Below are 26068 nucleotides of genomic sequence, written 5' to 3'. Positions count from 1 at the left end.
ATATACTAAGTGAAGTGCTTGGATTGAGACTCTGGCTTTGTCACCTTAGCCAGCACCATACCATCTCCCATATTTACAGATAAATGTATTTATATAAGACTCCAGATGGGGAGAGAGAGAAATAGATATTATCTAGATCAGAGCCAAGATTTTGGATTCAAACTACTTTAGGCCTGGAGGAAAAACAGACAACAAGGCCTAATTCCTCCCATGTTGTCTACCAGGTGTTCATCCACCTGCAAGATCCGTCACAGGCAGTTCTGCTTCTCCTGTGTCTTTTCTAATTACTTCTTGTATATGATGTTTCCGAAGTGGTGATCAAATTAATGTAATAATAATTCCAAATGGTGTGTAGTTTTCTTCTCTTCCTGCTCAATGCCACAACTCATTCTATTCCTCTTGCCTGTTTCTGGAGACAGAAGAATACTGCCTTCACAGTGAGCCATGTTTTTTGTTTGTTTGTTTGTTTGTTTTTATTGTCTTCCAAGATACTTAGGTGGGCCCTTTTGGTTGAAGGCTTACCCTGCAATATGTGAAAATGGGTAGAGGCAGCATGAGGGAATTACAAAGCTTGCAGGGTCCTTCAGTCTTGGAACCTGGGCTGGGTCATTTATGAGGTTTTCTGGTCTCCATTTTTAGGTGGAGCTTCCCTTATCAGGGAAGGTTGCCCAGGCTGTTCCAGAATCATTTCTTTTCTTTTTTTCTTTTTTTAAAGATTTTATTTATTTATTTGACAGAGAGACAGAGAGAGAACACAAGTAGGCAGAGCGGCAGGCAGAGGGAGAGGGAGAGGCAGGCTCTCGCTGAGCAGGGAACCTGACGCGGGGCTCAATCCCAGGACCCTGGGATCATGACCTGAGCCACAGTCAGATGCTTAACCGACTGAGCCACCCAGGTGCCCCTGAATCATTTCTTTTCTTAATGGAAGAGATAAGCCAGGCAGAGTAAGGTTCCCCTCACCCCAGGGAATAATTGGCATCTTTAGAGACCTCTTGTCTGGAAGACATCCAACATATTAGACTCTGTCCAACCCAGCAGTGATCTCTTCTGGGAGTTTCCTCCCACCAAGATACTCACTGCCTGTCTCCAGCCACACATTGTAAGGGCTACTTGGTGCCTGCTGTGTGTCAAACATTGTACAGGATACCTTATAAACATAATCTTCATAATAACTCTATGAGCTGGATATAATTATACCTGTTTGCTAGATTGGAAAACAGGATTCTAAGTTATTTATAAAAGGTCACACAGCCAGGAAAGGGCAGGTTGTCTTCCTACCCTGGCTGGCCTGACTCCTTTGCTCACATTAAATTCTGATCTTCGCCTCCAAGCTCATTTCTTACTACATCATGTCTTGCCCTCTGATTCTAAGAAAGACTCTAATAACCTATAGTTGCTAGATCGATGGAGCAACATCCTATGTTTCTAACAATATATTCTCCTTGTGGCTAGTGATACATTTTTGAGAAATAGCTTATCTATCTTAGTGACTAATATAGGAAACAGAGTGAATCTAATTAGGTTTGGTGAAGCCAGGCACTTGAAGCCTTGGCTTGAGGGACAACAAAATTTAAATGAGTGAACTAAGAAATCAGACTTAGTATTGAGCCATTCAGTAACTTACTTACATATCTTAAATTAGTTACTTGAAAGATGAGTTCATTTCACCCCTCTTTAGAATTCTAAATAGCTTGAAAGATTTACACAGCATCTAAGCCGTATTCATTAAAACCAGAGAAGAGTTGGTGTTTTGGGAGAATTTAACACCTGCCTAATTGTGTTTCAAGTTTGTAAAATTATTGGATTGAAACAGGATATTTTGAATACCATACATAGAGCAAAAATGATTCTAAGCCTTTTCATATTTAGAATGCTGGAACTGTTTTCTCTGTCCAATTTGATTGCAAATTCATGGAGTTATGCCCCTGATATAGTACACGACACTGAGTTAGGTCTTAGCAAACAGTCGTTCTTTGAATAAAGAACAAATTAATGTTATATTTTAAGTTTTTATGTTCACTTTTCTTTATAAGGCAATCCCTTTTCCTCTGACCATGCCCCTCCCTCCATCCTGCCTTGGTTGGGAATGCTTGTCCATGGACCTAAAAAGCATGTCTAGGAGATGAGAGATCTCACTGCTGGATGTTAAAAACTTGTGCACACATTAATTTAAGATACCTCTGGGAGCCCCCATCTCATGCCTACCATGCAGAATTGCATTCAAGTTTATTCCTAGGTCCCAGTCTAACATCTTCTGAATTGCTTATTTGGATACAATGGTGTCCAGGGCCACCTCTTTGAATTCTAGTCTCCTCAACCTTTTTATATATTCTTAATATATAAGAATAGTAAATGCTGCCAAGTCAAGAGAAACTTAAAGGTTAAACCTGCCACATCTCTGCAACAGAGCAAGGCAGTTCTCTGGAGGCTAATGTTTATTAATGACTACTTTGAACCTGAATTCTACAGGAATATCTGGGTATTGCAAGATTTCTTCTATAAGTACGTTTATTTTCTGTTTGCGCCATCCATCTTAGGCGATGTGCCTTGGCTATTTGGTTGCATCTGCTTGAGACTTAGAGGCTGTTTTACATCTTTCCATCTATGCCTTTATTGCTGTAGAGGTCACGATTATTCTGGGGGAGCTAGTGAAATCAGTCTGAGCATTTCATTTCTCCTTGAGTTTGAAATTTGGAGGGAGAGGGGGCAAGAATGTGTGGTTTATGTAACTACAAAATGTCATCTAGCTCTTTGGGTATTACATAACAAGAGATAATTTAAACTTAGTTTACAGGTGTTGTTAATGCTTCTTGAGTTATGGCTGTTAAGAAGTATACACACGGAAGTACGAAGTTTAAATAGGTAGCCTGAAAAGACTTAAACCTTACAGGAATTAATCAAAGCAGTATTTTCCAAACTCACCCTTTCAAGTTCTCTTTTTTGGTTTTGCTCATGTGCACTTACTATCTGCAGGTGATTTTTAAAAATTTTTCATTGAATTGATTCAGTAAACCTGATACCTAATTTATCTTCCACTTAAGCAATAATATCAACAAAATCACAATTTGTGGGGCCAATTATTTGTATTTATAAGGAATGTTAAAATAGCACATAGCTTTGAACAACAACAACAAAAAATTCTGAATCAACTAAAACCACTCTGATAATCCTGATTTATGTATCACAGCCTGAGATCTGCTCTGCTGGATTAGGGACTCACTTTGGGGCCTACATTGAGCATATTCTTTTTTTTTTTTTTTGGTTTTGTTTATTTATTTGTCAGAGAGAGCACAAGCAGGGGGAACGGCAGGCAGAGAGAAGCTGGCTCCCCACGGAGCAGGGAGCCCAATGTGGGACACGATCCCAGCACCCTGGGATCGCGGCCCAAGCTGAAGGCAGATGGTTAACGAACTGGGCCACCCAGTCGTCCCTACATTGAGCATATTCTTAATAGGAAAAGAATGGAGCCTTGTACCATACATCATCATTTTCGTACAACCTTGGCTTTAGGAAGTAAAGTAAAGGATGTCAAAGAATCCCCATACCTCTGTTTCACTTTCTAGGAACTGCCACCCAGAACTTTTTAACAGTGAGCACTATCAGAAATACAAAACATAGTAGGTACACAGAGCAGGAGGAAAGAGTTAAATAGCAAGGCTCAGTCTCGTCAGGCGGAGGAATGCAGACGGGCTGTTTTCTAAATCAGGGAATGGTTTCTTGCTGTAGCTGCACGGGGAGCTGGGAGAGTGGTGACATGTCCGAGCCTCTGCCTCTGTAGCTGCTCCTTTGTGTGGCATCTTGGTCCTGCTGACATCCAGATCGCAGTTTTGTTGTGAGGCTTTTGACAGCTGTCCAGGGAGAATGACCAGAGAGAAGAGCAGGTAACTCGGGCCACTTGTGCGAAATGCTTAGGTGTGACACCTGTGCCATCAAAGAGACAGGGAACAATGAAACCAAGTGCCAACTCATGGAGAGATAAAGGAAATCAGTCGATAGCTTTCCTTCTGCAAGCAGGGGAATGTATTGCTTATCAAATAGTGACGACCTGCTGTGTTTCTATTTATGAAACAGATCGGAATGAGGAGTGGTGGGGGCTGTGAGGTGGTGAAGCTCCACCAGGTAACTCCCGATTCTCTGCTTTCTCTCAGGTCCTCGAGCAAAATGGGAAATGGGTCGGTGAAACCCAAGCATTCCAAGCACCCGGATGGCCACTCCGGCAACCTCAGTACGCATGCGCTGCGGAGCAAGGTGACAGAGCTGGAGCGAGAGCTGAGGCGGAAGGAGGCCGAGATCCAGGAGCGGGAATACCATCTGAAGGAGCTGCGGGAACAGCTGTCCAAGCAGACCGTGGCCATTGCTGAGCTCACGGAGGAGCTCCAGAACAAGTGCATCCAGCTGAACAAGCTCCAGGATGTGGTGCACATGCAGGGAGGAAGCCCGCTGCTGGCCTCTCCAGAAAAAGTGCCTCTTGAGGTCCACCGCAAGGCCTCAGGATTGGTCTCCCTCCACAGCAGGAGGGGAGCGAAAGCTGGGGTGTCTGCGGAGCCAACGACCCGAACCTACGACCTCAATAAACCCCCGGAGTTTTCGTTCGAGAAAGCACGAGTCAGAAAAGACTCCAGGTAAGACGTTCCCACACTCTCTGACTCCAAGAGCTTTAATATTGTACCAGACTAGGGTGATCTAGGGTGATATTTTTTTAGGCCGCTCCCTTTCAGATCTGGAGACACAGGGACTTCTAAAATGGGTTTGGTTCGGAAAAGGGGCTCCCTCGAAGCGGAACTTTTCTTTAGATTCGGAATTGCGCTCTACCCGGACTTTGGTGTGTGAATCGTATAACGGAGGAGCTGAGTTAATGAAAGTCATTGTCCGTTATCTTGAAAACCCTAGGGGAGTGCAGAGGGTGTCTTAGGAAGTCTGCCCTTCTCTCCGTCTATAGGAGTGGATTTAAATGTGTACACAAAGCACAGTGAATGATGAATATGTGTAGCAAAAACTGCTTGCTAGCATTCAGAAAGGAAGAAGTTGGATCCTCAAAGGGGGACGAATTCATTCATTCATCCCACAGTTTAGGTTGAGCGCCACCGCCTACCAGCCACTGTGCTAGGTGCTAAGCGGATAGTAGTGAGTAAATAAGCACAGAGCCTTTCTCGGGGGAAGACAGACAGTCTACACAAAAACAAGTAGACGTTGTGTAATTATTAATTGGGATCAATGATATGATGGAAACCAACGGTACAGTGGTGGTGTCGGCGATTAGGGGGAGAGAGAGGCAGCAGACAACAGAATTGGGATTGTCCTGGAGGCCTGGCTGAGGAGGTGACATTTACCTGAGGCCTGAAGGAAGAAAAAACGCATAGATGAGGTGGAAAGGGCATTTCAGGCAGAGGGAACAATGAAAAGTTAGAATTAATTTTGAAATTTTAATTAATTAAATTTAATTAATTAGTTATTCAAAATTAATTTTGATTTTTACAAGAAATTATGTGTTTGTGAGAGCATTCTTGTATGTGCATGCATGTCCACGTGTATGTGTGTGTACATTTCTTTTCTAACTGAAGGTTGAATTTCCTAACCAGGAAAGATTGACTAGAAACATCCCAAGTTAGGGTCTCTTTTCTGCATTATTTTTAAATGAATTATTTAAAAATATTAGTTGAAATTAGATCTTTTGCCTTGATAATGTCTTGGCTGAGCCTGGATCTCTCATGCAAAATGCAAGATTTGTGAATTTAAAACAAATTTTAACTTACTCAAACACAAGTCATATAAATCAACATAAAACATCTGACTTAAACAAATAAATGATTAATTTTGACAACAGACTTACAAAGGGAGGTTTAATTCATCAATTTGTTGACAGTCACATAGTGCGTGATCAATAAATATTTGCCAAGGAAACAAGTCATGCTGGGTTATTAATCATAATACTCTGTGGGTGAAAGAAATCTGATTAATATTAGAGTTCAGAAGTTTGTTGTAAAAAAACAAAAAGAAGAGTTTGTTATAAGCCGAGAGTTTTATTATTAGTTGGTTTAGAAAGGTCTTATCTATTCTCTTTGCAAAAGTAATATTTATTTTTAATGGTGTGGATTTGTGCTTGTTTTACAAAAATTGGAAATCATCTAGTCTTCTCTTTTGATATAAGAGATATATGCATATATAGTAATACTACATATTACATAGCATATTATTTTATGTATGTAAGCACAGTATATTATTTACCCACAAAAAAATCTTTCAAATAAGAATGTTCTTGTGTATCTGAGAGAAGCATCGGAGAAATAGCAATTCATCTTCTTTGACCCTCCCTACATATTCCACCAGATTTCTCTTGAGCAAAAGTTATGTTCAATGATTTTGTTCCAAAGACTTGCCCATCTTGAGGCAGAACACCATTCTCCTGGTGTTAGGGAACTGAACCATCCAAGATAAACATATTCCTTTGTATAAAAATTGTTTTCTTTGTATTTCTTCACTAGCTGTATTATAATCAGGAAAAGAAAATCAGTAGTTAGGTACAGTCAATTTCTGGGCCAAACCACCTGTCTATAGTGAGTGGGACACAGGAGGGAAGACATTAGAGCTCTTCAATAAGGATCAGCAATGACTCCCCTCATCATAAAGGCAAGTCAGATGGGTACAAGTCTATATTGAGGTCATGATGAAGAAATAGGCTAATGGGTTTTTTTTTTTTAATGAATAAGTCCTGAAGAGACCAAACTAGATCATTCCTGCCCTAATATTCCCCCATATATTTTCATAAAGCCTTTTGGTTCTAAATTGAAAAAAAATTAATTAGAACTTGGGGACCACTCATTTTTCATTGATTAGTTTGTACCTCAGGTTCCCTTACGGAAGTTTTTGCCTCAACTTTTCTTGCAATCTCCCTTGCAGATGTCTTTCTTCTTAAGTTTGGAATAACTGGCTAAACATAGATAGCTAACATCATCAAGTCAGAGATTTTAAATTTTCCAGTTTTTTTTTAAAGTAGTCAGCATTACAAATCATTTTCCAGTTTCAAATAGTTCTAGTTTTAGAGAAAAGCCCCAAGTAAACTTTGGATATTATAATATATCTTTTATATAGTCTATAAAAAATTTTGCAAGAAACAATCTTCTAGAAGTTAGAGTGTTAGAAAAGATGGGAGCATCATTAACTGCTGATAAAAAGGATGATGTATAGCACTCATTGGTTTAGCTACTTTTCCAAGCAGTTACTGTTAGATATTAGAGAATTTAAGGTATCCGTCAAAATGGTTCCTTCATTTATTTTTAGGTTCTCATGACTTATTTGTTGAACTTCATTTATAAAGTTTCCTGGCTGAATTTATGACAAAATTTGTTCCTACTGATATGTGGCAACAGCATTTTGGAGTCCCTCCCTCCGCACTGAGTCAGAAAGCCATTGAATGGCTTTTCAGTCTTTTTGTCAAAAAGGATGTCTCAGATGAATACAGAACTTAACAGTGAGCAAGAAAGTGAGGGGAGATTTCCAGCCCTCTTGCAATCAACAACATTAGGGATATATGATGTACTGACAGAAACCATAAAATAACATTGGGGGATTGATAGATTTGGAATTTGAAGATTCAGATTCAGTAATTCATGAGAAACTGTAAAACCCTTCCACAGTACTCTGTGAGCTTGCTGGAGCCCCATGCTCAAAGGTGTTATAAATGGCAAGTAAACTTCATCAACTGCCAGGCAGCTCACTCGTGCCAACTTTGTTGTCCTGTACCCATCAAGTATTCTCGTAGGGTTTGAAGGGGTAGCTTAAGCTGTATAGATGTACCTCCCTGGTTTATGTGGAAGAACATATATACTCTTAATGGCATTGGGAAACTCCTAATTCTGTGCTGTTCAATAGAACTTTCCACAGTGATGGACATGTTCTATAATCTGTGTTGTTTAGTGTGGTAACCAATAGCAAAATGGGGCTGTGAGCACTGGAAATACGGCTATTGCCACTGAGGAATGGAATTTTTATTTTAATTAAGTTTAAAATTAAATAGCCACATGTGTCTCGTGGCCGCTGTATTGGATATTGCAGTTCTAGATTATGTGTTATGCTTTAACTGAAGTAGAGTTGACACACAATGTTACATTAGTTTTAGATGTACAGCATAGTGATTTGACAACTCTGTAAGTAATGCCGGGCTCCTCAGAAGTGTCATTTCCATCTGCCGGCTCTTTAGGATTATTACAATACCATTGACTATATCCCTATGCTGTATCTTTCATCCCTTACTGTTTCCAGAACTGGAGGCCTGTACCTCCCACTCCCCTTCATCCATCCCCCACCCTTCTCCTTTTTGGCAACTACCAGTTTGTTCTTTGTGTTTATGCGTCTGTTTGTTCTGCTTTGTTTTTTAGATTCTACGTATAAGTGAAATTGTGTGGTATTTGTCTTTCTCCGTTGACTTATTTCACTTAGCACAATACCCTCTAGTTCCATCCATGTTGTTACAAATGACAAAATCGCATTCTTTTTTATGGTTGAGTAATGTACCACATCTTCTTTATGCATTCATCCATTGGTGGATACTTTGGTTGCGTCCATATATTGGCTATTGTAAATAATGCTGCAGTAAACATAGAGGTGTTCATATCTTTTCAAATTAGTGTTTTCATTTTCTTTGGGTAAATACCCAGTAGTGCAATTACTGGATTGTATTTAATGATTTGAGGAACCTCCATACTGTTTTCCGTACTGGTTGTACCAGTTTACATTCCCACCAACAGTGTACAGGGTTCCCTTTTCTCCGCATCCTTGCCAACACTTGTCATATCCTGTCTTTTTGATACTAGCCATCTGACAGGTGCAAGGTGATATATCATTGTGGCTTTGATTTGTATTTCCCTAATGACTAGTGATTTTGAACATCTTTTCTTGTGTCTGTTGGCCATTTGCAAGTCTTCTTTGGAAATAGATTGTGTGTTTTTGACTGGAACTTATATTTCCTGAGATGGGAATTATGACCTAGAGATGTTTGGGAAAACTATGCAGACAACATAGGACCTGTGTTTAGTTCTAGGACAAAGCCACAGCAAATGAGAATATACATGAGGTGGGCACAGTGTGGGATCACTCTTAAACGGCACTGAACCTGCAGTATGTCATAGCCTTTTGTAGTGACTTGGCTTTGTATCACTGACCATTTTGGATCTTCAGAGGCATAGAGCTATGTGGGCACATAGCCCGTTTCTATTACAGGTACTTAGCCTTACTGAAGTGTCATAAATCATGATGAGTCAGAGCACTACAGTGTATCAAGTGCTCTGATTTCTGATTTAAATTTATTATGGCAAACAGCCGAGGATTTAGAGCTAGAAGAACCTTTACTGGAGAAGGGGGAAAACAGGTGCAGGGGAGTTGCAGAATATGTCATGGTAAGTGGCAGAGCTAAGATTAGGATCCAAGATTCTTGACCTTGAAACCAGTTCTTTTTCTCTACAATCCTAATGTTCTTAGAATTCCCCACAAAAATCAAAGTCCTCACGTCAGACAGTGTGGGCACCAGTCTGCTTTATTTTGACGTGCCTTATTGATTGGTAGGAAGAACAATGGTGCTTCCTGGCTTCTTACAAGCAGAGTTGAGCAGAGCTTACCCACTGCATCAATGTTCACCAAGTGCTGGATCCTCAGAGCTCAGGTCTGTGTAATACAGGGAATGTGTTGGATCCACCTGATAGCACAGACTGTGATATCTATGGAGAGGCATAAATGGGTTCCCAAATGAGTACAGTTCTCAAGGCTGAGAACTGAATATCAGTGACAAAGGAGAGCGAGGAAGAGTTCAGATAGCATTTCTGACCATGTCTGACCTGCCTTGAGCACCAAGACCATGGATTCAGAGGTCAGAACTTTCAGTGAAATTAAATTTTCTGTTTATGTAGACATTGTTTAGCAAACTTCAGCATTGGCAGAGCAAAATTACAAGCTCATGCTGAATGTCTGGTGGAACACAGGCAAATTAATCAGAGCCATCTGGCAAGTTGCTAGTATGACTGCCTTTCTCTAAGAATGCAAAAACTATCATTTGAAACCATTGTTCTTCCCTGAAAAGGAAGGATAAAACAAAGACTTGCCGTCTGACTTAAGGTGTTGACTCTAGTTTTAGGAAGGACAATTAGTTTCATTTGTCACTGCCACCCCAGGAGCAGAATAGGTAAAAGTGGAAAATGCTAGTGAGTCATCCATGTAAATAAGATCTACATCAAGGGGTCGAGAAAGAGTATGGTTGTTATCATTTGTGTTTCCTTTCTAAAGTGGGGCCGAGCACTCGAATGTGCACTACAGAAATGTAGCTCCTTTATTGGGCAGAAGTGTTTGTGTGGAATGACTAGTAGAAGTAAAAGTAAAAATAATAGCATTTATATATATCACTAATTATGTGCCGGGCACTGTTCTGAATGCTTCACAAATACTTAATTATTTAATTCTCACAACAAACCTATACACAGATAGTATTATTTTCACCCCCATTCTATAGATGAGGAAACTGAGGCATGCAAAATTAAATAACTTGCCCAAGATTACACAGCTCTTAATATCAGAACCAGGATTCAAAACCAGAAACTCTGCTCTCTGAAGTCTGTTCTAACAACTCCTATATCCCACTTTTCCAAGATGAAAATTACATTTTAGCTGGGAAGCCTTTTAAAAAATTAAATATATAATTAGAAATGGACACTTTTCTAATGCTTTGGTTTTATGATTACAAACAGCTCCCAGCTATTATTTCTCCCTGAAAATTATGCTTCCAGAAAGTGCTGCCCTGCTGTCAGTTTGCAGGAGAGGAACATTTGCTGGGGATGGGAGGGAAAGAAACTTTTTTTTTTTTTTTTACCCTTTCATGAAATCATGACTTAGATGTTGCTGTTTGAGAGATTCTATATCTAGATTTCACATAATAGATTATGAAAGATTTGAAGGAGTATATGGACGGGCTTTAATAATCAGTTGGATAGTTAAAAAATTTGTATTACAATTGCCTTCACTTGAGTCTTCCAAAAAGCAGGAAATGAAACTCCCTCTATAAGGAAAGAAAGAAGAGAAAGTCCAATTGTGTGGTGATCTGATAGCCAGAAGCTATGGGTGAAGGCAGCTGGATGATGTGTCTGGTGTAAGTGGTCAGAATGTTTGAGAACAGCGGTTATGTTTTACAGCAATGGTGTGCATTGAGACACCCCGATCAGACCCAGCTACATGGGGATGTGTGAGAAAACCGTTACCAGTTAACTGCTGGATGTCTGTTGTTTTCTGAACGTTACCTCATGGAGGCCGGAGACTTGCCTGATGTGGTGGGAGTTGCTTTTCCATGGCACCAGAGAAGGTGAAATGAAAGCTCAATCATTCAACAATTTGCTCAAGGTCGTGGTGTTGGTATTTCCCTAAACCAGGATTCAAATCTCTGCCTGCCTGATGCCAGGTGCGTGTTCTCCACCATGGTGTATGCGGGCAGCTCCTATAGGAAGTACAGTCTGCAGTGTGAATGGCTCACCTTGGAGGTGTGCTTTGGAGGGGAAGGGTGGGGAGGGTGGTGCTGTTTAAAAAAATGGGGTGTGGAGGTCAGGAGCACAGACAAGTTGAGGAACCTGCCTAAAATGATGTGGCAGCTGCCTGGACATCTTGGTGACGTTAAAGAGGTTTGAGGTTTAGGCAGACTTTCTGATGCCTGGCCCCAGTCCCTCTCTCTTCCGGCCTCTGACTTGTCTTCTTTCTCTTGGGAGACAAAGGCCCTGGGCTCCCCTTCACCGTGCACCCACCCTGGGGTCCTCTCTCAGCTTCTCAGATGGTCTTCTGCTTGGTTCATTGCCTCCCTTGGCTCCTTCTCACTTTATCCTCAAGTCTTCCGGGCTGCCAGTTGCCAGGTGTTAGGAAAAATGTTTCATTAAGCCTCGGAAAACACTCGGCACTTGAGTTCTTACTGTTGCGAACAGTCCAGAGTCCAAGTCAGGGTGAACGTGCCCAGCTGCCTCGGAGCCATGCCTCCGCAGGTGGTGTACGCTCCAAGAGTCCTAGCACGCACTGTGCTGTTCTTAGACTCCACGAAAACCAGTAGCCTTGGCTAGCAGCTATGTAGTGTCCAAGATTTCCTTCAGTCCTCACGTCAACAGCTTCCATTCAACAACTCGTTATCGAATATTGAATTTCTTAATCAGCTCAATCTTTAATTTTGTTTTCTTCCTCTTTTGCTTCCCCTTTCTGTATGTCTGTCTCCTCTCTCCCATTTCTGTTACATGTACTTTTCTTTGGTTCCCTCCTCATTTTCCTCCATTCTCAGTCAGTGACCACCAGTACCAATTTCAAGTACCTAGTACAGGCCAGGCACACTGCCGTATGACCTAGGTTAGAGTTATCTCATTTAGTTTCACAACTAACCTGCCGGCTAAGTATTATTGTCTGAGGCTCAGCAGGCAGAAGTAACTAGCCTGGGTCACCATTCGCCGTGCCTCGAGCTCTGTGACCTCCCCTGGATGTCAAGACACTGGCCACTTAAGCAGAGTCACTCCGAAACCTATACCCGTTTTATCTTACTTGCTGTGATACTAATGTATATGATATTTATCGCAGTTTGTGGATCTGCTGGACTGCAGATAAGTTCCTCCAGATGAATTTAGCAGTGCTGGCTTTGAACCACCGCCCTGGAGGCCTGAGCAGGAACCTCCAGCTCCCCTCACTCACATCTTCTACGTGTCTTCTGAAATGGGCTACTCTGTTCTGACCCAGTTTTTTCTTACAGACATTGCATGCTTTCCTGGACACTGCCCATTTCCTTGCTAGATTCACAGGAAAGAGGATATTAGAAACAGTATAGTCCAGAAAACAGTGACCTTTCTCTCTGTGCTCGTTGGGTCAGAGGGAAGCCTTACCATTGACCTTTGCCTCTTAAGAAGCAGCACAGTCGGCTTGCAAGAAGCCTCCCTTTTCTTTCTGGAAGCCTGAGCAGCTCCGCTCCTGTCACCTGACTTTTTCTAGGTTTTAAACTGCAATGGAATTCTCAAGAAAGGGAACATATTTGAAGCCAAGGATAAAGCTTTTCACTTTTTAGACTCTTTTTGGAAGTACCTTCTCTGTGAAAGATACATTTCTTGTATTTATCCTTTGATTAAAACTATTTCCTTTTCTTAAAGTCTAATTTTAAAATAATTTGTCTCCTCCCCTCCATGTTGACTGTCCTTCAAACTACTTGCTAGTCATAGATACTTTAGTGCGGTCTCGTTTGACAGGTTTTTGTGAGGTTGGCTTTTTTTGTTTTGTCTTGATTTTTGGAGTATATAGCCAGGAATGGCCAGAGGGTATCTTGTTTATAATTCAGACTAAAATGTGAGCAATCAGGAACTCTCAATGTCCATTTAATCCTTCAAGGAATATATGTTTATCGTGTCCAATTAATTTTAACTAATAAACTTCAAGCAGCAGTTTTGATCATCTTTTTGAGGTTTATAGATCAAGCTCTGGGAAATATGAAGGAAAGAAAGATCTGTAGCTTCCAGTCCCTTCTTTCCAGATCAAATGAGAAGGTAGGTAAAAAGTGAACAAGATTACTACCTGAGGGGCAGAGCAAGATGGCGGAGGAGTAGGAGACCTGGATTTCGTCTGGTCTCAGGAATTCAGCTGAATGGGAATCAAACCATTCCGAACACCTACGAACTCAACAGGAGATCGAAGAAGAGAGTAGTAACAACTCTCTGAACAGAGAAGCGACCACTTGCTGGAAGGTAGGACGTGCGGAGAAGTGAATCCGAGGCAATACTCGGGAGGATAGATGGTGGGGGAGGGGACCTCTGCCACTTCTGGCAAGTGACAGAGCCCTGGAGCACAAAATCGGAACATTTAGAAGTCGGCTCCAGTGAGGGACGTCACTCCAGTGGCTAAGCGGGAGGTGGAAACTCACGGGACAGTGTGGTCTCAGGACCCTCGGGGTCACAGAAAGACCAGGGGTGCCTGAGTGCGGCAGAGCTCCCAGGTATCGGAGCAGGGAAGCCGGCTGCAGAGACGGAGCCGAGGCGCGGGCTCTCAGCTCGGGGTGGCCATAAACTGTGATCCGCAGCCCAGTCGAGTCACTGCTCCTCCAGCAGGGACCCAACAAGCAGCAGAGCCGGGGAGACTCCCCTTCCTCCCCTGGGAGGAGGGGCGCGGGAGCACACCGCAGGGATCTGCTGGGTTTGGAGACTCCACATGGGGTCGGGTGCCAGAGATAGAAATGCTCGGTCACAGGCCGGGTGAGCACGGAGTGCGGCCGGAGACCGGGGAGACAGGAGTGATTGCTTTTCTCTGGGGGCACACTGAGGAGCCGGGCCCCGAGTTCTCGGCTCCTCCGGGGCGGAGATTGGGAGGCCACCATTTTCACTCTCATCCTCCAAAGCTGTACTGAGAGCTTGCAGGGAACAAAAGCTCCCCGGAGCAAACCCGAGCAGATTGCTTCGCCAGGACCAGCAAGGGCGGGGCAATCCGCCTCTGGCAAAGACATTTGGGAACCACAGCAACAGGCCCTTCCCCCAGAAGATCAGCAGGAACAGCCAGCCAAGACCAATTTTACCGATCAAGGAGAACGGGAGAACTCCAGCGCTAGGGGAATACTGCACACAGAATTCATGGCTTCTTTACCATGATTCATTAGTCTTTCAAAGTTAATTTTTTTAACTGTTTTTTTTTTTGAATTTTTCTTTTTCCCTTTTTCAAACATCCTATCAATCCCTTTTTAAAAAAATTTTTTATTTTTCATTTTTAGAGTCATATTCTATCCCTTCATAGTAGTTACCCTTATTTTTGGCATATATATATAAGTTGTTCACTCTTTAAAATTTTGAGATACAGTTTCTTCTAACAGATCAAAATATACCCTAAATCTCTAGTGTATGGCTTTGTTCTAGTCTCCCGCCTGATCACATTCTCTCCCTCCATTTTTTTTTAAAATCTTCTTCTTTCTTTTTTTCAAAGAACTTATCAATTCCTTTTATAAAATCTTTTATAATTTTCATCTTTACAGTCATCTTACATCCCTTCATTGTATCAACCCTTATTTTGTACATATATAAGTCTTTCTTTCTTTACAATTTTAGGAGGCACTAACTTCTAACAGACCAAAATACACCCAAAATCTAGTGTGTGCACTGATCTATGCACTAGCCTGATCATATTTGATCATATTCTGTTTTTCTGTTTTGTTCTGTTTTTGTTTTTATCTTTTTCTATTTCTTTTTTTTTTCTCTTTCTTTTTTCTTTTTTTCCCTTTCTTTTCCCCTGGTTTCAGGTCGTTTCTGATTTGTTTAGAGTATATTTTCTGGGGACGTTGTTACCCTGTTAGCATTTTGTTCTCTCATTCATCTCTTCTCCTCTGGACAAAATGACAAGATGAAAGAAATCACCTCAGCAAAAAGAACAAGAGGTAGTACCGTCTGCCAGGGACCTACTCAATACAGACATTAGTACGATGTTGGACCTACAGTTCAGAATCATGATTTGAAAGATACTAGCTGGGTTTGAAAAAAGCATGGAGGTTATAGAGACACCCTTCCTGAAGAAATAAAAAAACTAAAATCTAACCAAATCGAAATCAAAAAGGCTATTAATGAGGTGCAATCAAAAATGGGGGCACTAACTGCTAGGATAAATGAGGCAGAAGAGAGAATCAGCGATATACAAGACAAATGATGGAAAATAAAGAGGCTGAGAAAAGGAGAGATAAACAACTACTGGATCACGAGGGCAGAATTTGAGAGATAAGCGATACGATAAGATGAAACAACATTAGAATAATTGAAATCCCAGAAGAAGAAGAAAGAGAGAGAGGGGCAGAAGGTATATTGGAGCAAATTATAGCAGAGAATTTCCCTAATGTGGGGAAGGAAACAGGCATCAAAATCCAGGAGGCACAGAGAACCCCTCTCAAAATCAATAAAAATAGGTCAAGACCCCGACAACTAATAGTAAAACTTACGAGTCTCAGAGACAAAGAGAAAATCCTGAAAGCAGCTCGGGAGAAGAGATATGTAACCTATAAAGGTAGAAACATTAGATTGGCAACAGACCTATCCACAGAGACCCGGCAGGCCAGACAGGACTGGCATGATATCTTCAGAGCACTAAACGAGACAAATATTCAGCCAAGAATACTATATCCAGCTAGGTTGTCATTGAAAATAGAAGGAGGGATAAAAAGCTTCCAGCACAAACAAAAACTAAAGGAATTTGCAAACACGAAACCAGCCCTCCAAGAAATATTGAAAGGGGTCCTCTAAGCAAAGAGAGAGCCTAAAAGCAGCATAGACCAGAAAGGAACACAGACAATATACAGTAACAGTCACCTTACAGGCAACACAATGGCACTAAATTCATATCTTTCAATAGTTACCCTGAATGTAAATGGGCTAAATGCCCCAATCAAAAGACACAGCCTATCAGATTGGATTAAAAAACAAGACCCATCGATAGGCTATCTGCAGGAGACTCATTTTAGACCCAAAGACACCCCCACATTGAAAGTGAGGGGGTGGAAAACCATTTACCATGCTAATGGACACCAAAAGAAAGCTGGGGTGGCAATCCTTATATCAGACAAATTAGATTTTAAACCAAAGACTATAATAAGAGATGAGGAAGGACACTATATCCTACGTAAAGGGTCTGTCCACCAAGAAGATTTAACAATTGTAAATATCTATGCCCCTAACATGGGAGCAGCCAATTATATAAGGTAATTAATAACAAAAGCAAAGAAACACATTGACAACAATACAATAATACTGGGGAACTTTAATACCCCCCTGACTGAAATGGACAGATCATCTAAGCAAAAGATCAACCAGGAAATAAAGACTTTAAATGACACACTGGACCAAATGGACTTCACAGACATATTCAGAACATTCCATCCCAAAGCAACAGAATACACATTCTTCTCTAGTGCCCATGGAACATTCTCCAGAATAGATCACATCCTAGGTCACAAATCAGGTCTCAACTGCTACCAAAAGATTGGGATCATTCCCTGCCTATTTTCAGACCACAGAGCTTTGAAACTAGAACTCAGTCACAATAGGAAAGTCAGAAAGAACTCAAATACATGGAAGCTAAAGAGCATCCTACTAAAGAATGAATGGGTCAACCAGGAAATTAAAGAAGAATTAAAAAAATTCATGGAAACCAATGAAAATGAAAACACAACTGTTCAAAATCTTTGGGATGCAGCAAAGGCAGTCCTAAGAGGAAAGTATATAGCAATACAAGCCTTTCTCAAGAAACAAGAAAGGTCTCAAATACACAATCTAACCCTACACCTAAAGGAGCTGGAGAAAAAACAACAAATAAAGCCTAAACCCAGCAGGAGAAGAGAAATAATCAAGATCAGAGCAGAAATCAATGAAATAGAAACCAAAAGGACAGTAGAACAGATCAACGAAACTAGGAGCTGGTTCTTTGAGAATTAACAAGATTGAGAAACGCCTGGCCAGACTTATCAAAAAGAAAAGAGAAATGACCCAAATCAACAAAATCAAGAACGAAAGAGGAGAGATCACAACCAACACCAAAGAAATACAAACAATTATAAGAACATAGTATGAGCAACTCTATGCCAGCAAATTAGAGAACCTGTAAGAAATGGGTGCATTCCTAGAGATGTATCAACTACCAAAATTGAACCAGGAAGAAATAGAAAACCTGAACAGACCTATAACCACTAAGGAAATTGAAGCAGTCATCAAAAATCTCCCAACAAACAAAAGCCCAGGGCCAGATGGCTTCCCAGGGGAATTCTACCAAACATTTAAAGAAGAATTAATATCTGTTCTCCTGAAACTGTTCCAAAAAATAGAAATGGAAGGAAAACTTCCAAACTCATTTTATGAGGCCAGCATTACCTTGATCCCCAAACCAGACAAAGACCCCATCAAAAAGGAGAATGACAGACCAATATCCTTGATGAACATGGATGCAAAAATTCTCACCAAAATACTAGCCAATAGGATCCAACAGTACATTAAAAGGATTATTCACCACGACCAAGTGGGATTTATCTCTGGGCTGCAAGGCTGGTTCAACATCCGCAAATCAATCAACGTGATACAATACATTAACGAAAGAAAGAACAAGAATCATGTGATCCTCTCAATAGATGCAGACAAAGCATTTGTCAAAGTACAGCATCCTTTCTTGATCAAAACACTTCAGAGTATAGGAATAGAGGGTACCTAACTCAATATCATAAAAGCCATCTATGAAAAACCTACAGCGAATATCATTCTCAATGGGGAAAAACTGAGAGCTTTCCCCCTAAGGTCAGGAACGTGGCAGGGATGTCCACTCTCACCACTGCTATTCAACATAGTATTAGAAGTCTTAGCCACAGCTGTCAGACAACAAAAAGAAATCAAAGGCATCCACATCGGCAAGGAGGAAGTCAAACTCTCACTCTTTGCAGATGGTGTGATACTTTATGTGGTAAACCCAAAAGACTCCACCCCAAAACTGCTAGAACTCATACAGGAATTCAGTCAAGTGGCAGGATATAAAATCAATGCACAGAAATCAGTGGCATTCCTATACACCAACAACAAGACAGAAGAGAGACAAATCAAGGAGTCGATCCCATTTACAATTGCACCCAAAACCATGAGATACCTAGGAAGAAATCTAACCAAAGAGGCAAAGGATCTGTACTCAGAAAACTATAAAATACTCATGAAGGAAATTGAGGAAGACACAAAGAAATGGAAAAACATTCCATGCTCATGGATTGGAAGAACAAATATTGTGAAGATATCAATGCTACCTAGGGCAATCTACACATTCAATGCAATCCCCATCAAAATACCAACCACTTTTTCAAAGAAATGGAACAAATAATCCTAAAATTTGTATGGAACCAGAAGAGACCCCGAATAGCCAGAGGAACGTTGAAAAAGAAAAGCATGGCTGGCGACATCACAATTCTGGACTCCAGCTCTATTACAAAGCTGTCATCATCAAAACAGTATGGGACTGGCACAAAAACAGACACATAGATCAATGGAACAGAATCGAGAGCCCAGAAATGGACCCTCCACTCTATGGTCAACTCATCTTTGACAAAGCAGGAAAGAATGTCCAATGGAAAAAAGACAGTCTCTTCAACAAATGGTGTTGGGAAAATTGGACAGCCACATGCAGAAGAATGAAACCGGACCATTTCCTTACACCACACACAAAAATAGACTCCAAATGGTTGAAAGACATAGATGTGAGACAGGAGTCCACCAAAATCCTAAAAGAGAACACAGGCAGCAACCTCTTCGATCTCAGCTGCAGCAACTTCTTCCTAGAAACATCGCCAAAGGCAAGGGAAGCCAGGGCAAATATGAACTATTGGGATTTCATCAAGATAAAAAGCTTTTGCACAGCCAAAGAAACAGTCCACAAAACCAAAAGACACCCGACAGAATGGGAGAAAATATTTGCCAATGACATATCAGATAAAGGGCTAGTATCCAAAATCTATAAAGAACTTATCAAACTCAACACCCAAAGAATAAATAATCCAATCAAGAAATGGGCAGACGACATGAACAGACATTTTTCCAAAGAAGACATCCAAATAGCCAACAGACACATGAAAAAGTGCTCAGCATCGCTCGGCATCGGGGAAATCCAAATCAAAACCTCAATGAGATACCACCTCACACCAGTCAGAATAGCTAAAATTAACAAGTCAGGAAACGACAGATGTTGGCGGGGATGCAGAGAAAGGGGAACCCTCCTACACTGTTGGTGGGAATGCAAGCTGGTGCAGCCACTCTGGGAAACAGTATGGAGGTTCCTCAAAGAGTTGAAAATAGAGCTACCATATGATCCAGCAATTGCACTACTGGGTATTTACCACGAAGATACAAATGTAGTGATCCGACGGGTATGTTCACCCTGATGTTCATAGCAGCAATGTCCACAATAGCCAAACTGTGGAAAGAGCCAAGATGTCCATCGACAGATGAATGGATAAAGAAGATGTGGTATATATACACAATGGAATATTATGCAGCCATCAAAACGAATGAGATCTTGCCATTTGCAACGACGTGGATGGAACTGGAGGGTGTTATGCTGAGTGAAATAAGTCAATCAGAGAAACACATGTATCATATGATCTCACTGATATGAGGAATTTTTAATCTCTGGAAACAAACTGAGGTTTGCTGGAGTGATGGGGGTGTGGGAGAGATGGGGTGGCTGAGTGATAGACATTGGGAAGGGTATGTGCTATGGTGAGCGGTGTGAATTGTGCAAGACTGTTGAATCACAGATCTGTACCTCTGAAACATAATGCAATATATGTTAAGAAAAAAAAAAAGAAGAAGAAGATAGCAGGAGGGGAAGAATGAAGGGGAGTAAATCAGAGGGGGAGATGAACCATGAGGGACAATGGACTCTGAAAAACAAACTGAGGGTTCTAGAGGGGACGGGGGTGGTGGGATGGGTTAACCTGGTGATGGATATTAAAGAGGGCACGTTCTGCGTGGAGCACTGGGTTTTATGCACAAACAATGAATCATGGAACACTACATCAAAAACTAAAGATGTAATGAATGGTGATTAACATAGCAATAAAAAATTTAAAAAAAAAGAAAAGAAAGAGGAAATTATTGCTCATAAAACAAAACAAAACAAACAAACAAAGATTACTATCTGAAATTTCTTGGAAACAGAAACTCAGGGAAACCCAGGTGTATTAACTTCTCTTGCTGTGTGATAAACCACCACAAACCTAGCAGCTTAGAACAACACATATTTGTTATCTCAGAGTTTCCGTGGGTCAGGAGTTTAGGCACAACAATTAGGTCATCTGCTCAGGGTTTCCACAAGACTGTAGTCAAAGAGTCAGCTGGCTGTGTCCTTCCTAGAGCTTTTAGTGGGAGAAGGCCTTCTCCAAGTTCAAGTGATTGTTGGCAGAATTCAGTTCCTTGTGGTTGTAGGACCAAGGTCTCCATTTTCTTGCTGGCTGTCAGCAGAGGCTACTCTTAGCTCCTAATGGCTGTCCAGAGTTCCTAGCCATATTCTTGCTCCCAGGCCCGTTCACAACATAGCAGCTTACTTCTTCAAGTCTAGTTGGAGAATCTCTTTACAGTGGATTAAGCTGAAATCTTGTATTACACACATGGGGTGACCCTCCTATCACTGTTGCCATATTGTGTTGGCAAGGAGCAAATCATAGGATCCATCTCTCTCAAGGGTTGGGGTTTATACAAGAGCTTGACACCAGAGGTTGGAGATCATGAGGCCATCTTAGAATTCTGCACACTACACCAGGCCCTTTTGCTTTTCTGGTGTGAGATTCCCTGGCTAAGAATGTTGGCCATGCTGGAGATGTAAAGCCATACATAAAAAGTCCAGAGGCTTGTACACACGTGTTTGTAGCAGCATGTTGTGAGCTATTTATTGTAGCCCAAATGTGGAAACAACCCAAATCTCCACTGGGTTGGGTTGAATGGGTAAACACAATACGGTATATACATACAATGAGATATTATTCAGTCTTAAGAAAGGAAGGAAATTCCTTCCTTTTACATGCTACAACATGAATGAACCTTGAGGACATCATGCCAAGTGAATAAGTCAGACCCAAAAGGACACATATTTTATTAATCCACTTATATGGCATACCTAATCAAATTAGTAGAGACATAAGGCAGAATTGGAGGTTGCCAGGAGCTGGGAAGAGCAGAGAATGGGAGTTACTGTTTAATGGGTAGAGTTTTAGTTTGGGAAGATGAAAAATGTTCTGTAGATGAATGGTGGTGATAGTTGAAAAACAATGAGAATATACTTAATGCTACTACACTATACCCTTAAAAATGGTTAGAATGGTATAGTTTGTATAATGTATATTTCACCACAATTAAAAAAAAAAATCCAGAGTCCTGGGGCTTACTTGACAGCATTGCCCCCAATGTGCTAGGTCATGTTTCAGGTTCTATATGGTTTCCTGGGAGGAGGGAGAGACGAGTAATGATTTTCTTATTTCTGTGTTTATTTGTAACATTGCAGAGGAGAATAAGATATGGAAAACTCCTGCAACAGACATTAATTGATTATTGTTAATTAATCATCACTGTTAATTACTTAATAGTAATTGATTGCTCCATGAGCCTTCAGTGGAGGCCTGTTTCCAGTGCAATGGCAATAAAGAGGGAAAGGACAACTTCAAGCTCCCTTGCATTTTCTTGTTTACAGCTGTAATTCTTAACCTTAAATGCGCATTGTAATCACCTGGGGAGTATTTAAAAATACTGATGCTTGAGGTTTAACCGCCAGGGAGTCTTATTAAATTGGCTTGAGGTGAGTGCCCTGGGCATCAAGATTTATAAAATCTCCCAGAGGATCATAATGTGCAGTGATGATTGGGAGCCAGTATTTTGTTATAGAACAGGCTTCCCTATAGCTGACTCCAGAAATGTTCAGTTTGACAATATAAGAGCAAAACTCATTACAGATTTTTAAGGGAACTATTTACCATTTCTACCTAATTACCATGCAGCACAATGATGATTATGCATGTCATTGAGTGTGTCAGATTAACCTCCTTGTAAATTTTGGTTGTTTTCAACATTTCATTATTAAACTCTGTTCTTGGATGCTTATGGGAATAGGATCATCTGCTCACATTTAAGAAAGGGAGAGAGAAGTCTTTGTTGTGATCATGAAGTAACAGTAAACATGATTAAATTACAACCGTATTTAATTACACGAGCAATAGGGTGAGAGAGCTGACAGGAGAAGGTCATGCTCATTTTCTGATTACGCATGGAATGATCTCATCGTTCTCATGCTAGTTTCTCAAATTATAAACTTGTGCATTTATTAGGTTTTTTCCTTGTCGGTTTATCGCTCAAAAGGTATTTGGGAAGAGGAAATAAAGAGATGCTTATTTAGCTTATTATCTGTGGTTTGTTTACCTAGTGGCTGACATTTCTCATTTCCATTCTTGTCTCTGTACCCATAATTTTTAAACTTGGAGAAAGAATTTGAATGTCCGTTAGCATTCTTAATCTTGTTGAGTTCCTCCTGGGCGCCAGGAGCACTTCTAGATTTTAGGTCCTAAAAGGGTGGAGAAAGCGTGGCCACACAGTTGGAGATCGCAGTCTCTTTAGGGAAACTAAAATGTACTGTAGTCTTGTGTGATTCGTATCCTGAGAGGTAGGTATACAGAGGAAGGAGGGAGCCTACTTTGCTTGGTGGGATCGGGGAAGGCTCCGTGGAAAAGATGATCTCGAGCTGGGTTTTGAAAGAGGAATAGCTCACAGGGAGACAGTGTCCTGGTATGTTTGGGGACTTGTAAGTCGTTCAGTGGGCTGTGGTGCTCTGAGCACCGGAAGGCCGAACAGGCAGGGAGGCTGAATTGTCAAGAATTTTACCACCATTGGGAAGGGGTCTCCCTAAATAAAATCAAGGCAGGTCTTAAGTGTAGTTTTTAGGGCTGTTTTGACTGAGAGGTTTCTAAGTTGCTGGTAACTTGCTGACTTATAAGAATGATAGCTATCCCTTAGGTGTAATATATTTTACGTGCAGGGCGCTGTTCTTAGAGGTTTATACTGTGAACTCAATAAATTGTCATAGAAATCCTATGACCTGTGGACTGTGTTTATTGTAATTTTACAGTTGAGGAAACTCGAGATTAAGTGACTTGCCCAGGGTTCCACGGTTCATAAGGGACAGGATTAGGAATTAAACCCTGCGACATTGTGGCTCCAGATCGTGTGCCCTTGACAAATATGCTTTGCAATATGCTTTCTATCTGTATATATAATTAAGCTGTGAAATGTCACACAAGTTGCATGGCCTCAACCTCTAGGCTCACAAGAAATTCTTGAGAGATAAGAAAGAAGGCAGAGGCCACTGGCCCCTGCTTTGCACAGAGCTTTATGCAAAGAAGGTTGTAGGATACCTGCTGTAGCTCAACAAAAGGGAACAGTGAGAACAGAGGCCTCTAAAATTCAGGACCAGAGAAAGAAGATGGAGGACTCTAACATAACAAGAACTGTTGGTGGACTTCAACCAATTAAAGTTCCTGAAGCAAATTAGAGGACAGAAATTTATTGTTTCCAAGAATGTTGATTATGTAAGTGGAGGATGTAAAAGGATTATAGGATCACCGATGCTGCCGCCGATGGGCATGAATTCGAGATCCAGGCCGGCGGGAGGAACTTTGAGCTGAGTGTCTTGGCAGTACCTCTTTATTTCTCCCTGGTTTGTAGAACTTTTCCCATTCTACTCTCCCACCCCCCAAAAAGCATGCTGTGACTACCCCCATTGCCAACTACTACTAATGCCATTTTTAAAGTATTTACTGGCACCTTATCTTGGTTAATGCGCATAATATCCCTATATAGTAGATATGATTACTACGCTCTATTCACAGAGGAGAAGTCCGAGATTCAGAAAGGTTCAGTGACTTGTCCAAGGTGACACCACTAGGATGTGGCAGAGCTGAGATTTGAACCTAGGATTTTCTGACTCCAAACCCATTTACACATTTTAATTTTTTTATTTAACTTTTCATTGAAGCACACAAATCATAAAGTGAACAAGCCCATGTAAACAGACCAGATAATAGAAATTCCCAGTACCTCAGCCCCTCTTTCTCTCCTCTAATCTCTACCATTATCTACCTCAAAGGTAGCCAGTATCTAGGATTATCACAGATTACTTTTTGCCTATTTTTGAATTCTTTTTAAGATTTTATTTATTAATCTGAGAGCGAGAGAGCAAGAGCATGAGTGGGAGAAGGGGCAGAGGCAGAGGGAGAAGTAGACTCCCCGCTGAGCAGGGAGCTGGACATGGGGCTCAATCCCAGGACCCCAAGATCACGACCTGAGCCCAAGGCAGATGCTTAATTGAGCCACCCAGGCGCCCCATTTTTTTTTGAATTTTATCTTAATGGATTTATAGAGTATCTATTCTACATAAGTCTAGCTTGTTTGTTTTATATAGCAAGATTCACTTATGTTATTGTATGTGGCAGTAATTTATTATTAATTAATTACTAATAATTAATAACATTAATTATCATTGCTATGTAGTATTTATTGGGTGGTTATACCACAGCTCATCAATTCTACTATTGTTGGGCATTTGGTTGATTTTGGTATTTGGCAATTTTGAGTAAGGCTGCCACGAACATTTTTGCATGTCTTTCTCTCTCTGTATATATTTGTCTGTATCTACATCTATCTATACATACACACTATGTCATATATATATGATTTATGATGGTTATATACCTAGGAGAGGAATTGCAGGGTAGTACGTATCTAAGTTCACATTTAATATAGAGTGCCACGAAATTTTCCATAGTAGTTGAACAAATATATACTCCCACCAGTAACCTATGAGTATTAAGTTGCTCTACATGCTCAGGGGCTCTTGGCATTGTCAGTTTTTTTTTTGTTTTTTGTTTTTTTTCATTTAGCCATTCTGGTGTGTACGTTGTGATATCTGGTTATGGTTTTGGTTATCTTTTCCTTGATATTAACAAGGGTGACCCATTTAGAAGTATGTATTTTCCATTGATGTCTGTTTTTCCCTTTTCCCTATAGCTCTGTAGTACAACTATTGTCCTAAATTAAGTCTCTATGTATGTGTAGGTGGATTTTAGACTTTCTACTCTGTTCCAAAGGTCTTTTTGTTCATTCTTGTGCCATGAGTATATTCTCTTAATTATTTTGATATATAATAATTCCTAATATCCATTACTTTAAGTCTTCCAACTGTGTTATTGTTCTTCAATGTTGTGAAGGCTATTCTTGGGCCTTTTTATGACCAAGAATTTTATCAGCAGCTTGTTAATTTTCATAAATTTTTTATGACCAAGAATTTTGTCAGCAGCTTGTTAATTTTCATAAATTTTTTCAGAATGTTGATTGGGATTTCAATGAACCTGATCGATCTGAGTAGCATTGACATAAAAAAATTTAGTCTTCTCATCCACAACTGTGATATATGCTTCCATTTCTTTCCTTCATTTCTCTTAAAATTCTGTACTTCCCTCTGTAGAGGTCTTACACATTTTTATTAGCTATAATCCTGTATA

General features: G+C 40.7%; 1 protein-coding gene across 2 annotated transcripts in view; it reads left to right on the top strand.

Annotated features, from left to right (window-relative positions):
- Positions 1 to 26068, top strand: part of PRKG2 (protein kinase cGMP-dependent 2) — a 113741-nt gene that overhangs the window by 10468 nt on the left and 77205 nt on the right. For both annotated transcript variants that reach the window (XM_073891181.1, XM_025887537.2), the window contains exon 2: positions 4149 to 4622. In XM_073891181.1, coding sequence (XP_073747282.1) covers positions 4162 to 4622 — 461 coding nt within the window. In that variant the 5' untranslated portion in view covers positions 4149 to 4161. The remainder of the gene's footprint in view (positions 1 to 4148; positions 4623 to 26068) is intronic.

The sequence above is a fragment of the Callorhinus ursinus genome, unplaced genomic scaffold (genome assembly GCF_003265705.2).
Source record: "Callorhinus ursinus isolate GAN/ISIS: 27379988/994484 unplaced genomic scaffold, GSC_fseal_2.0 scaffold4, whole genome shotgun sequence".
Taxonomy (NCBI): Eukaryota; Metazoa; Chordata; class Mammalia; order Carnivora; family Otariidae; genus Callorhinus; species Callorhinus ursinus.
Note: the sequence above shows the minus strand (reverse complement) of the source record. Positions and strands in the feature narration are given on the sequence as shown.